Genomic DNA, 15,372 nt, shown 5'->3' with positions numbered 1-15,372 from the left:
GATACACACACAGAGAGAGAGCCTGGTCCTGATTTGAATAAATGGTTCTACTTAAAGACTGTTTCCAGGGTCTGGAGACTCAACTTTGTAAGACAGGTAGGATATAAATCAAATAAATAAATAAACCAGCATGTAATTTGCCTAGAAACATTTCTCAGATCTATGTTTCATTGAACATTATGGAATGATTCACTGTTTTATTTTTATTTTCTAAAAACAGTTCCTGGGGTGATTCATTACTAACTAGGATATGCTTCATGCAGCATGTTAGAAAAAGGGTCCTCATCCAGTGAAATTGTACGCCCCAAGTTAAAAGATCACACATAGCAATTTATAACGTGAAATTTCTGGTTTAAATGTACATAGAATTTACTGCCATTTTTTTCAGATAGATCCCAGTCAAATCTGATTACTAATGATTGGTCTCAGACCCCCCCCCCCACCTCACCCCCAAAAATGGGAGACAAGACACATTTTTCAGTAGAATATCAGTGGCAATTTTTAGAGTCTGGTGATACCTCCAAGTCTTAGTATGAGCTGTGTAATCAGATAATGTCACATGGCCATATGTATTGCCGCTCATGCTCACCCACACTCCTTTTTTGAGACATGATAGAAGCCCAGGAGGGGCAGAGTCACTGAACCTTTTTTCCTTCTTAAATACAGAGCCAGAAAGGGTGCACTACACAAAGTCTTCAAGTACTTTTAACTTGCCAGATTCCCTAATCTCTTCAAGTGTACGTTAAATTGAAACAAAACAGAAAAGTTCATCCATAATTCTGTGATTATTTTTTAATTTTATTTTTAGGTTATGGAGTTATGGCTGATGGAACTACCACCTATGTGAATGCATCTGTTTGTACAGTGAATTACCAGCCACTCAACCCACCTATAGTTATTGATTTACCGAATCCAAGGAATACATGATTATTAAAGGACACGGATATGAAGCCCACAATCTACTCACAACATTAGCAGTGGTCTGCTACTAGCCAACATGATTACTGAACCTATATTAAATTATCAAAATATTTTTCTTCTTTCTTTATGGACAAACTGGAAAGGTGAGAATGGACAGATAGCATAAATATTTGGTAGCACAGCCTTCTGGAAGTACTTTAATGGAGCTAGCATTTCACTGATTTGAAGTAACTTTTTAATGAAACAAAGGGGGTATGCTTTCCACATTATATAGAGATACACTGGTGCATTTTGTATATTCTGTATGTTATACTGAACTTACTGAAAAGACATGACTGTTCAGCAAATTGATTATGAATGTTTATAGTTTTATTTGTGTAATGCTAAATAACAGCATTTGCTTATGTTAAAAATGGCTGCACAGGCCCATCACGTGGACAGATGTAGGTGTGCCATGTTCTTTGAAGTAATATGGCACGTATAGCACAGTACCTTAAATATTTGAGAGGCAAAAGGAAGCAAAATTGTTGTTCTACCTTCTTTTCAAATTTAAAATCTTCCAAAAATATTTTTCGGGGGGGAAACCCAAAAATGTGTAGAAATTCTCCTTTTGCTTTTCACATTGGAAGAGTTAAGGAATAACTGGGCTGATTACTGAAATGCTGCACACTGCAGAAAAATCAGAAAAAGCGGCAATTCAGATGGAAACTCAGGAATATCACCACTACCCTGGCTAAATTCAGTTGCAAGTCCAACTAGAATAAATGAAATATATCAATGGGATTTACATAGGTGCTGATATAACATTTACCATTTAATACAATGGATGTAATTGGGACTAACAATTGTATTTACCCAAAGAATTTTGCTCTCGTAAAACTTAATTCTGTAACTTTATGATGCAGTTTTTATGGTATTGGGTTCATGCATCAGTCATGTGTTCATTCCAGTTTCTTCATTTTTAAAATTCTTTGGCAGTGTACAGAATCTGCACCAACTCATAACTGATAACAGATCTATGTCAGCTCTGCTGTTGCTTTTCATTAGCATTTTTTATTGGGGAGAATAACATTTTTATTATGTCAGATATGGCCTTTTCATAACCCAAGCATGGAACTTCACTTGAATACGGTAACGAAGGACTGCAGGAAAAGAGGTTGCACCTCAACATTATGAAATGAAATTTTATTTATATCCCGCCCTTCCAAGCGATCAAGGCGGCTTACAAAATATAAAACACAATACATTCAAATTATAAAAGATTAAAAACATACAAGTACAAATACAGCATCTTAAAAATAACAGATAAAAAGCCCCTATAGCCCATCCTCATGGCCACGGAAGAGGAGGGAGGCCCACAGGATCTTTAATCGGGGAATGCCTGCTGGAATAGGAAGGTTTTGAGGTCCTTCCTAAATTGGGCCAGGGTGGTAGATGAGCGGAGCTCTATGGGCAGCATGTTCCAAAGGGCTGGGGCAGCTATGGAGAATGTCCTCCGCGAAGTGGAAGCTAACCTAGCCCCAGGCACCTTCAGGCAACATTAGGAAGAACTTCCTAAGAATAAGAGATGTTTGATAAAGGAGCACGCTGCCTTGGAGTGTGGTGGAGTCTCCTTCTTTGAAGGTTTTAAAACAGAGATGGTCATCTGTTGGCAGTGCTTTGATGGGATATTCCTGCATGGCAGGGGGTTGGACTGGATGGCCCTGGTAGACTCTTCCAATTTTATGTTTCTAAGAAAGAATTCAAAACAGCTGCTATTTCCATAAGAGGACTGTATGAATGTTTTAGATTAGTTGCAGAGTAAGATTTCCAGATTTGTGGAGTGATCATTGCATATGGAAGACAGATCTCAGAAACCATGTCCATATGCTACAAAGCTGACAAACTGCATGCATGCACCTGTTCACAACTTGTGCTTCAGAACTTATGAGCATCCTACAGGCAACATAGGTATGGATTTTAACTACAGAAGGTGCCTGTGGTTTCTACCACATATGATTTCAGAAATGGGGGTCTCACAGTCAAATCTGAGAGCTACACATAATGATAAATAGACTTGTTTCATGGTACTAAACCAGGGGTAATTTCCACAATAGTTATTAGTTGGCATTCTGACAAAGAACCATATATTGTAAAATTATCCATTATTGTAATTGTTTTTCCCCTCATATCATCAGGTAAGCAGGTGTATAACAGAAAAGTTAAATTAATCCAAGTTGTATGTGAAGGGAGATGGCAGTTATTTTTGGTTGTAGCTGCAGGAAAAAAATTGCTACCACAAAAATGGCTTCCAGATCTCAACACGTTCACACTAATCATTCTGGGCACAATTCTGTCTTTCCTCAATACAAAAACATGGATGAAAGTTGTATTTTGAAGCATCAGCTATCTTTAAAAGCTGATTTAGCTTAAGTGACAAATCTAGAGGGAAGAAGGGGGGCAAATGCGGACTTCCTCAAATAAATAAAGGAGTCTAAAATGTTTACATTTTCTCATGGCACTGCAAAAAAGCCTTTAAAAGGAGGTAGATCATATTTTAAAAAGAGGCCTCCCTCCCTTTCTTTTTATCTCAAGAACCATTTCTGTCTCATTTCAAAGGTACTCTCTGAAGAATATTTTTTCCTGAGGTACTTCCTTCAAAATAATGTGTATTTTTTATGTGGGAATGATATGAAGGCAACTATTACCTTTAAAAGGAAACATTACGAAGCTTTTAAGATGACAAAGTTTAAAAGTACATTGAATCATTTTGGCATAACTGGATTGTTGTTGTATTTTTCTGTCAAGCATGTTAGACCAATAAAATCTTATAAAGCTAATACTGGGTTTTGTATTAATTAGAAGTGAGTCATGTCAGATTCAAAATATTATAATTGACTGTATTTTTAAAAATTATTAAAAAAGAAAAGAAATTGTGATAGTTCTAGGATAAGCGTGTTACAGTTTCCAACAAATAAAGGCTTCAGTCCCACAGAAGAGATCTGCCTGTGGAATAAGATTGCATATGCACAGCTGCCTTTAATGCTGATTGACCTCTAGATGCACCACATTCTTCCAAGCATCCCTTGAATGGCACACTTCTAGAGCCATAAGTTCTTGAATGTGGTTAGAGCTAAACGAATGTCAAATCATACAGCACTTGAAACATATTCTAATAGGATTGGTGTGGGTGCCTGCCATTGAAAAAGATAGCTGTGCTCAGCTGTGGTTACAGTTTCATATACTAGAAGGTACATTAGCCCCTGTTTTAGAGCCAGTGCTCCCTTAAGTAGTGAGAGATGTCTATTTGTGAGAGATGCTTTGCACCAAGTTGTGCTTTTCCTCAGTTCTATATACTGCAAAAATAAGTGTTTTGTTTTGGGATTGGACATTGGCAGGTAAATTCAAAGTTCTGAAACTCATTATCATAATAGTAGGAAATGTGTATTTTGTTTAACTTCTAGTTGGACCCAGAGTTCCTTTCAGCTATTACAAAGTACACTCCAACCTCTGCTGTCAGCCATGAGGCTAGTGTATCTCCTGCCTTTTAGGAAGAACATAATGCCAAAGGAAGGACCAGGCTAGACCATATTTAAGCTTGCTTCCCCTGTGTCGCAAGCAACACTCAGATCCAAGTAATAATTGTCCTGGCATTTGAGAGGCTTAGTCATTGGTAAGAATGCTATGGGCTGCACATATTTCTGTGATTATTAATATAGTTAGTAAAGATCCTTTGTTCAAAAGGTGGGATATAATTATATTTTTAAGAAAGAGGGAAAAGTGGGCTAGAATCCTGTATGACAGTATAACATAGTAGTGCTGCATGTGGACACAAGATGTAGCTGAGTCAGGTACCACAACCCAAGACTTAAACATACAGCCTCTGAAGTCCCTCTAACCCAGCACAGCCATTTTGTGCCTCATGGGGACAGGAAAACTATGCTGTCTTAACATTGTGGTTATCATTTCACATTTGTCACAGCCAGACATTTCTCTAATCCCGCCTGCTCTCCAGAAAGTATCTAATGACCGTGCAGGGAGCCTTCAAAGTCTGCACAGTAAGTTGTGGGGAAGGTATTGAGTGTTGCACTCAAAATAAGACATATACCACCTTTGCAGCTTGCAAAAAGGGGCATACAGGTTTAAGGAAAATTTACACATGCATATGCCATGAACAGGATACTGAACCGGGTCAGTTGCAATAAAGTACATCCATCCATAGCTCTGCTTCTAAACTCTGAGCATCGGGAACCCCATATTCATGACAGGAAGTATGAAAAGTTTTTTTTAAGTTAGCTATTTAAGTTCAGATAAATATCAATTCAAGAGTGATCTGATATTATATGTATTCTTCACTATAATGTCAAAAATTTGACTTTGGTTAGGTGGTGCACAATTACCGAATGTTGGGGCAGTTAGATCACAGTGTTTTCCAAGTCTATCTACATTTCTTCATATCACACTCTGATGCCATATGAGTGATGTGATACGAAAATGGTGTGGCATCCTTTACATGCATGCTCAAAACATACCCCCTCTTTTTCAGCAGTTAAAGGTGTAGCTGGTTACATTTGTCCAAATCTGTGAATACAGATGGTCTAGCAGAGATTAGTTGCAGATTGTGGGTCTTTCCTCTAATGTTTTATCTTAGTTCCATTTATTCCTAATTGCCACTGATGTTATTGGAACAAATCCCAGTGATAAATCCCAGTTGCCTAAGTGGTTTGAGGACTCTAGGGGAAAAGCTTGAACCAGCAGGTCTTTACTTGCAGAAGACCTCTATGTCTCCAGCAGCATTCTCACAGACTTTATCTTAGACTGAGAACATGTGTAGGTTACATTGAAAGACCAACTAGAATTTGAATTGTGCCCTACTTTATGTGATAGTACTGATTCTAATGGGTAAGATTGTAGTGTGGAAAATCTTGGCTCCATGTTTCTGGCTTCGCATCTCCTTGCACTTGCTGCCTTGATACCCAGTGACAGCTTCTAGTTTGCATTTACTTTGGTTTCTGTGTTGTCTTTTCTACAGATCTTGCTCACTGCTCTGTCCAACTCAGGTGGCTATTCTTGTATTTCAGCTCAAACATCATAAATTTCCCAGTAAGGCCAATTACAAAAGAACAGGAAATTTGAATTATTATTATGGGTTGGATGTTGCCTCAAGCAATGCTAATGAATGAAGGAAATAATCCCATTAAACTTCAAGAAAGTAGCTTTTGTTTTCATCAGTCTAACTGAATATAGAATATAGAATCAGGCCATTAGTATCTAAACAGAGGAACTGCAGCTGCAGTTCTAGTTTTCACTAAAGATAAGTGACACGTTTTCTCCATTCTTTGGGTACACAACAACGAACGCACAACTTTAATGCCTCATTATTGCCTTTTCTTTCTGATATGCAATTGTATTGTTCTTTCTGCACAATGATTATTCAAACATCTCTGTGGTTCAAACATGAATGTAATAAAAACGTTAAAACTTACAATGTACAATATCTGTAGCTGACTAGCAGTATTCAGATTCTGCTTATAATTGACTATTATATTAATATATTATATTATATAATGGACCATACAGCAACTAACATACCTTGATCATTGGAGATCAGAAGGCTCAGCAGACACACATCTAGCAATGACTCAATCTGCAGGAATCTCTTAAGGACAACCAGACATCCCTGCAGATACATGTTGAAATGTGAAGTGCATCCAGCTCCAGGGAAATTGCTGGAAGCATTTCAGCAAATTACCTTCTCTCCAATGACAGAAATGGCTGTGTTATGGGGCTGCATCATTTAATGGTGAGTTCTGGGGGAAATAGCATCAGGAGACATGCCACACATACATCTCCCAGTGCAGGATTCCATCTAATGTTTGTATTGAAGAGTATTGTTGCTATTTGACGAGTATTGTTGTTGTTACTTGTGTCCTGCTTTTCCCAACAAATTGGGATTCAAAGTGGCTCACAGTCTAAAAGAGCAGTACAACTAAAATCATACCAAAAGTGAACAATAAAACAGAATCAAAATAGAATTCATCCTAAAGTTAGAAGAGGAAAATGCAATCAAAAAAGTTAAAAAGCTCTTTAAAACATACAGACCCCCACCCCAGCACATTCTCTACAAGCTTTCTGTTTTAAAAGCCTGCCTGGATAAAAAGGTTTTAGACAGAGCTAGCAAATGATCAATGCAGAGAACCATTTACATGTCAGGGTTGCCTTCATTAGACAGAGGCAGATATTTACTACCTCTAGAAACCATTCCATCATTTCCAGCCATGTTATAAATCCTGCCCTGATTTGTGTCTGGTGTGAATTGCCTTGCAGAGAAACAAGCCTCAAACTAGATAGGATGCGAAGTGCATCATTTTGGGTGTTGTCTCTCTTTTTACAGCTATAAACGCCACAATGCTCCATAGATAGAAAGATACACAGATATTGATATCACCAATGCATACACACACACACTCTCTCTCTCTCTCTAAATGGTGGGGTCTCAGTAGTGTGTGTGTTACTCTGAGACCCCATTTCCATCAATACTACCACATGGAGAAAGGATAGTTAAATTATTCCCCAACTATGCTATTAGCTGCAACAGAGAAACTTTCATTGGGGCAGCGGAGGTGCTCCTCTTGCAACTAATTTTTAAGGAGAACATCCATGGAAAAGAAAGGGTTGATTCTCTGGGCCAGTCCCGCCTTCCCCAAGGCTTCCTATGGGGATTATTTTTAATTACAAAAAGAGTTGTGGCACTTGAGTAGACATGTTCAACGTTAAAGCTAGTCTGGTTTTAAGTCTAGATTCACAGTTGTTTGCTTGTGTCACTGTTATTAAACTAAGTATTGTTGATGTTAGCTACTTTTGAGTTCAAATTTAATCATCTTGGCCTCCAGGAATATTTCTGGCCTGATTTGCTGAAGGATCCAGTTGTTTGCATTTCTGGCTGACCACGATATCCCTCAGCACTTTTCTCCAACACCACATCTCAGATCAGCTGATTTTCTTTTTATCTGCTTTTTTTCACAGTCCATACATAGTGATTAGGAATACTGTGGCTCAGATGATTCTAACTTTGGTGCTCAGTTGTGTATCTTTACACTTTAGGATCTTCTCTAGCTGCCATTCCCATTCCTAGTCTTCTTATTTCTTGATTGCAGTCTATGTTTGATCCCAGGTACAAGAAATCTCTATTTCAATTTCCTCATTGTCTAATTTAAATTTATGTAGGTCCTCCGTGGTCATTATTTTTGTATTCTTTATGTTCAGTAGCCTTTGCACTTTGTTCCTTGGCCTTCCTTAGTAATTGTTCCAAGTAACTGATGTTTTCCGCTATTAATATTGTGCTGTCTGCATAACTTAGGCTATAGATGTTCCTTCCTCTTAACTTCACTCCTTCTTCTCAGCCTAGCCTTGCTCTTCATATGGTGATGATATGCAGCCTTGCGACTTCTTTGCCTATTGGGAACTATTCTATTTCTCCATATTCTGTTCTGATTGTGGCCTCTTGTCTACAGTATAGCTTTCTCAGCAGAACTATCAAATGTGTTGGCATAGAAGCAAAATTACCATTCTTCCATTTTGATTTGCACAATTTTGGGGGGAGCAGATATACTTCTCCCCAAATTGCTTAAGTGTCAGGATTTTTTTTTTGTTAATCCTATTTGTTTCCAGTGTTTTCCCTATATAATTTGATATAATATTACCTTCTAATGTATAATTAATCAATATCATTAATTAGTTTATCCTTCAGAATTAGTCACATTCTGAATTAGTCATGCTGGAGATGCCAGCTATTCAGGAATAGAGAGATGATCCACAGACTTATGTCAGGTTGTGAGTTGTTGGCTACCAGTCTGCAGCAAGTTTCCACAGAGACGAAATAAATGGCCGAGTACAAATATGGTTCCAGTCTCTGGCACTTTTGGGGGTACAAACCCAGATTATCCACCGGCAGAGTTACTCACTCAGTCCCAATACTTAAGAAGTATTGATGTAGTAAATGACATGATTTAGACCACGGCATAGTTACATAGCTACATAGTTAATCCAGTTTGTTTAGTTGACCATGTCAGTGACGAGAAGACCAATGAAGCCAATTGAGAGTGAAAGTAGTGTTTCTGGATAAGTCACACTGGCAATTCCAACCAACAGAGGATGAAATCCACCACAATGAGATGGCAGCATGCCGCTCAATATCAGGTTTGGCTTCATCCCTAAAGGCCAATGAAGTCCTTTCACAGCTGAAGCAACATGCTAGCACAGTAAGGTGCAGATGGTTCACAGGACAGAGTGAAGAGAAACCTTGTACAGTAGTACCTTTGAGATTTAAAAAAGAAGTTGGCAGCATGAGCTTTCATAGATTTAAGCGTACTTCCTCCTCATATGGACAGAGTGAGATATCTTTGCTGGTCCTAGTATTTCTCTCTTATTGTAAAAAAAAAGTAAAGTTTGTGTAATGCACAACACCAATGACACAGGGAGACATAACTCTGAAGATGCCAGCCACAGATGCTGGCGAAACGTCAGAAAGAAACTCTGCTAGAACATGGCCACATAGCCCGAAAAACGCACAAAAAACTATAACTTATATTGCCTGTGTGGAGTGATTTGTTTTTTACAACATGCAATGGTCATATCCATCTAACAGTAGCATAAGCAGAGCTGTACATGTGAGACAGTTGCGCATGCAGCAAAGCATGGGTACCTTGTGAAGACCCATCCCCTTTATGCACTGCACCAGCACAATGGTTTGTCAGCCATGCACACTGACCACACATACTCAAATATATATATCTATATATATTGCACTACATTGGGACTGAGTGAATATCTCTGCCAGTGGATATTTATGTTATGCTGAGGCAATATAGGATCTCAGCCATAATTCAGAATCAAAGGTTATATTAACAGATGAAATCTGATTCATTTTCAGTGTTATTCAGTGTTGACTTTCTGTCAAGGCCATCAACAGGTATCTGCCACTAACCTTTTCTTAGAGAATTTGCTCCGTTAGTTTCAAAGGTGCTACAAGATCCCTTTGCATACCTTTTGCTTATGTCTTTCATTTTATTTTGTGTGAGTACTACTGAGGTAACATCTCGTAACAGCTACTTTATGCATCAAATGTGGAATGTAGTCATTACTCTTATTCCAAAAAAATAAAGTTTGTAGGCTGCAATTTGCAAACACATTATTAATTCCCCCAGCCCCCATTTTAATGTTGGAGTTAGTTCCCTCTGTTTCTCTATACGTGTCCAAATAATTAAACCTGTTTTGGGGCTAATAATCAGCACGTTGGAAAGCTCCCTCAAAGAAAGGATGAACTTGTCAAAGCAGATAACTTGTCAAAGCAACGAAATGAATCAATCGCCTATAAAGGTATTCAGGAGGTAAACACAGAACACTGCTATACAGCGGGGGAAACTCACACAACTGTGTCCAATGTTTCTAAATTTCTTTAAGCTATCTTCCCATTTAGAAGGAGGAGGGAGAGCTGAGAACCTGAATATCTTGAGATTAAGCTGCAACCCTCAGGCTGGCTCATCTCTGATATAAAACCATTGATTTTGTATTTCAACCAAGTTGACATATATTAGGCAGATTCCTCTTAACAACATGGTGATTTGGAGGCCTTTAGGAATAACAGTGTCATGCTTCCCCTGAATTAACAGCTTTTTGCTCCTGTTTATGAATGACATTTTTTTCTCCCCACTACCTTTCCTTTGAAAAGCATGTTTCACAATGTGCCTGAACAGAACAAGAGCTGCTAACGGCTGTTCAGAACTCTTTGTTGTATAATTCACCATGCGCTGAGGCAGATAAACTATGATTAATAGATAATCCCCTTCCTAAACAGCAAAAGAATTCCAACACAGCTTTGAACTGAATGTTTTATACACTCACTGGTCCTGATTCAGATTTAGACACATGCAACTAACTGTGCAAAAAAAATCAGTGGCCCTGGATAGGGTGAGGATCCCAAACTTCATCAACAGACACCTTCAAAACACTTAGTGGGACCTGGATCTCCATCCACCATGGTTGGAGAGCTAGGTCTTCCAAGGACAACTTTCTTGCTGGACTGGACCTGGTGCCACCTCATTTGTATGTAATCACAATGCTTGTGAAAAAGCCTCGAGAGCCAGAAGCAGAGCTGTAATTCACCAAAACAAGGGACACTTGTGGCAATTTCTTCCAGGTTCTCTAAAAACAATTTCAGGAGGTAGCCATGTTAATCTGTTGTAGCAAAAACAACAAAGAATCTTCCAGCACCTGAAAAACCACCACATTATATTTGGTATGAGCGCCATAGCCCCACTGTCTAATGAAGTTTGCTGAAATCCAAGGTTGAAGTCCAATTTATGCCAAGTAGTCTTTCAAGTGCCAAAGTGTTAGGACTTTATCACACGGGGGAAATCGGGGATTTAAAAAGGCATTTTCCCGGGACATTCACACGATTGCAGCAAACATTTCCCCACACATGGCGTTTAGGGAGGCCTTATCCCGGGAAGAACCAGGAATGCTCCAGCAAGAAATCATTCACAGGATTTCCCCGTAAATTATTTGTTGCTGAAGCATTCCTGGTTCTTCCCGATAAGTTCTCCCTAAGCGCCATATGTGGGGAAATCTGCCACGAATGTTCCTGGAACATGACTTTTTAAATCCCCGATTTTCCCCCGTGTGATAAAGCTCCTAGTTTTCCTTCAAATTCTGTGCTAATCTGTGATACAGTACATTGTAAAGACAAAGATCCAGGAATCAACTGTGAGGTATCAATCCTTCTAGAAGTTTGTCCACATCAAACTGCAGATATTGAAGTGTATCCAAAAAATACATGTTTTACTAATTACTAATTACAGACTTGACGCTTTTAAGATTAAAAAAGACACAGTTCACGGATGCCCCATATTACAGGACAAGTAGCCACACACAGACACTTTTTCCAAGTTCTGCATCTGATAGATACTCTCAAACAATTAAGCAGCAAGGGTCTAATAGGGCTGGATATTACAGTAGTCCCAGTAGTCGTCAACATAGCCATATCGTCTAAGTCCACTGCCTATTTGCCAAGATAATCAACACATGCATCTGGATTCTTACTCTTTCTCTTACAAATTGAACAAAACACTGTTTCAAGCCCAGATGCTGCAGTTTTCTCTACCTACAATCCACGACAGCGATGTCCTTTCTAAATATGCATTCAGTTAAATATGCACCAAGCTCACCATAAGAACTATTCCACTACCTGTTGATATTCATGGCTCACTCAACACACCTCATTCTTTTATTTAAAATTCATATGCACAAGATAAACTCGGCTACAGTCTAGCTAAAAATCAGATATGCTCTGGAAAAAGTTGTGGCCTTTTTTCCAAAAACTGTAATTTGAGCAGCATGGTGTATCTGCTCATTTGAAGATGGTGATATTTTGTATTGTTGGAGAGAATTCATGCCAGGCTTGCTTTGGATGGATATAGAGTGAAGATATCAAATTAGCATATTTTAAGTACTAACATAATACAAAATCCTTTTTGTGTCTTCTTGAGATAATATATTTTCCATGGGATGACAGTTTTTTGTGTAGAACAATTCATGAATGATAAGAGCTGCACTTATCTCTAGCTATATAGATAGATGAATAACACTACATTTAGCATCTCTTTCAACTTATGACCATCTGGCTATCACTTGACAAGGGGAGGGAGCCCATTAATTGTTAACATATTAGTGAATCCTAAGCAAACATATGAAGCGGATTTATTTCAGGAAGCAAGAGAGCCAGGATGATAGTTTGGTTATAGTGGTGGACTTTAGCTGGGGAAGTATCAATCTGAACCTCCATTTTGTGATTATTGGGGTCAGTCACCCTCTCTCGGTCTTGGCTACCTCAGTGCGGCTGCATCTACACTGCAGAATTAATGCAGTTTGACACCGCTTTAAATGCCATGGCTCAATGCTATGGAATTCCAGGATTTGTAGTTAGTTTTGTGAGATACAGTGGTGCCTCGGGTTACGAAATTAATTCGTTCCGTCGCCGCTTTCGTAACCCGAAAAGCATTCGCAAGCCGAAATGCCATAGGCGCTAATGGGGAAAAGCCGCGATTTCGTGCGAAAAAGTGCCGAAAAGCACCAAAATTTTCTTCGTAACCCGAAATAACCTTCGTAACCCGGAACAGTTATTTCCTATGGGATTTTTTCGTATCCCGGAAATTTCGTAACGTGGGTATTTCGTATCCCAAGGTACCACTGTATTTAGATTTCTATGACAGGGAGCTCTGATGTTACAACAAACTACAAATCCCAGGATTCCAAAGGATGGAGCCATGACAGTTGAAGTGGTGTCCAATAGCTGCCTGGGTTGTTGTGATGACAAAGTAGGGCTCACCAATCTGCATACATGCCATCTTGAATGCAGTGGAAGAAAGCGAGCATGTAAATAGCAGTGTGGTGCATGAGGACAAGCTATTGCTTGACATCCTGTTAGTAAGGGGGGATACAGACGGGTAGAAAGGGGTGGCAAGACATACAGCTTTAGCACAGCTTCTGGCCTCTTAAGATGCATGTGTCATTTAAACAGCATCCCTCCAAAGTGACCCGAAGCAGCTTTATTTTGGCCTGTCTGTTCGAGCCTAAAGTCAACCAACAAAATGAGGTCCAATGTTCCTCTGCCTCCAGCCTTGCACCTTGCTCTATCAACCTCTATCACCCTTGCTCTACCAACCTGTACTCATCTCATCACTAGTAACGTATCAGTCTCTCTAACCACAAGAAAATCACAGGAAAAACAGGGAGTGAGGGTCACTCTTCCCATATGTCTTGTAGGGTATTGTCTTCCCCCAAGGGAGACTATGGCTGAAAAGTGTAAGCAAGCCGACTATGTGAGGCTACAGTATGTGTTTCCTCCTTATGGGATATTTTAAGGTGGGTACCTTCATTTACAAGTCCTTTGTGTGATGAATGAGTGTATTTGGGGCACCTTGAATTTACTTTTAAACCCAGATATTCTGATTTGTTGTTGTGTGCCCTCAAGTTGTTTCTAAATTAATGTGATCCTAAGGCAAACCTTCTTAGGGGTCCCTTGGCAAGATTTGTTCAGGAGGATTCCCTTTGAAACAGAGAGAGTGTAACTTGCCTAAGGTCAGCCAGTGAGTTTCCATGGCTGAGTGGGGATCGGAACCTGATCTCCCAGGGTCCCAACTTTCAAAGCACTACACTGGCTCTCATAAGCACTGTGATCCTAGATTAATGTTCGGTAATAGCCTCTAGACATCAAGACTATTAAGCAAGCATTCCTGACTGACCAAGAGGCAGCCAGCAATTCCTTAAGTCTTCCCCTTTCCCATTATTCTCCTAGCTATCTCTTCTTTTTCCTTTTCCTGATGTCATTGGCCCTATTCCCCTACACTTTCTTTTGACTTTCTGTACCGAGTTCAGCCTTCCATTGACAACAGTTAGCAAGCCATTTAGAAAGCAAGGGGCCTGTAGTTTAAAAAACCTTTGTGTCCTTTCTAGAGCTAAAGTGTTAAATGAAGTAAAGGTGCTCTAGTGAACCGGAGGGAGCAGTAATGGCCAACCCTTCGCTATACTTTGACTGTGAACTGAATGGCTTCCCTGAGTCACAATAAGGAGGACACAGAAAAGAGGCATTATGGGAAAACTGTGTCGAGGGAATTGGCAAGTCATTCATTGTCAGAGGTGCGATTTAGGGAGGTCAGAGGAGAACCTCTGCCACACCTTCATGTTTCAGATGACATGTGATCATTCCTCCAGTGCTTTTGGGTTATAAAATGTGGCAACAGCAAAGACTAAGAATATGCTATTCTTTTGGAATTCAGTATATCCAGCAGCAAGCTTCTGCCTTTTGATGGGAATCTTGCCCCCTTCTTCAGTAATCTTTGAGGCAAACACATACTACTTAAACTTGAAACGGTGGCCCTATTTGCAGTTAATGAGGCCAAACAGAGCAACGAAATGCCTTGCTTTGCAGTTTAAATGGTTCCTGAACCTGAGAGAGAGTGTGTGTGTGTCTGCTGCAAATGGTTCTTGGAACTGAATATATTTGTACTACATTGACCAAAGCTACAGCCCAGAAGCTCCAAATCCCAATTAAAACCACTAAGACAACTCTGGAGTGAGTGGTTTTAGGACTGTAACGTAAATTCCCATAATAATACCAACCTTTCTCTCCCTGGTGACTTATATTGCATGTTGAATGCTATAGGATGCTTCTATTTTCCATTTGTGTATGGGTTCATACATCTGGCCATTGCGGTAAAACATGGCTTGCATGTCTGTATGAACCACCACAGGCCTAGCATCAGGGACAAAATTTCCCTGTTCACCCGCAAACCCTATGGGATTTATGGGTTCACACATCCAGCAGTGATCCTCCCACTCTAGGGTGAAATCCAGAATGTCAAGCTTTGATAGGGAAGGATTCGAATCCCCATTCAGCCATAAAGATTGCTGGTG

The 15,372-nt window shown here is 39.5% G+C and overlaps 1 protein-coding gene and 1 long non-coding RNA gene across 4 annotated transcripts in view; one reads left to right on the top strand and one right to left on the bottom strand.

Annotated features, from left to right (window-relative positions):
• The window catches only part of MPPED1 (metallophosphoesterase domain containing 1), a 95,197-nt gene extending 93,109 nt beyond the window's left edge, over positions 1 to 2,088 (top strand). For both annotated transcript variants that reach the window (XM_042468637.1, XM_042468636.1), the window contains exon 9: positions 809 to 2,088. In XM_042468637.1, the coding sequence (XP_042324571.1) occupies positions 809 to 927 (119 nt within the window). In that variant the 3' untranslated portion in view covers positions 928 to 2,088. The remainder of the gene's footprint in view (positions 1 to 808) is intronic.
• LOC121931194 overlaps positions 1 to 15,372 on the bottom strand; it is a 972,450-nt gene that overhangs the window by 140,625 nt on the left and 816,453 nt on the right. The window lies entirely within an intron of this gene.

Source organism: Sceloporus undulatus, chromosome 5 (genome assembly GCF_019175285.1).
Source record: "Sceloporus undulatus isolate JIND9_A2432 ecotype Alabama chromosome 5, SceUnd_v1.1, whole genome shotgun sequence".
NCBI classification, from domain to species: Eukaryota; Metazoa; Chordata; class Lepidosauria; order Squamata; family Phrynosomatidae; genus Sceloporus; species Sceloporus undulatus.
This window is presented reverse-complemented; position numbering and strand designations above follow the sequence as displayed.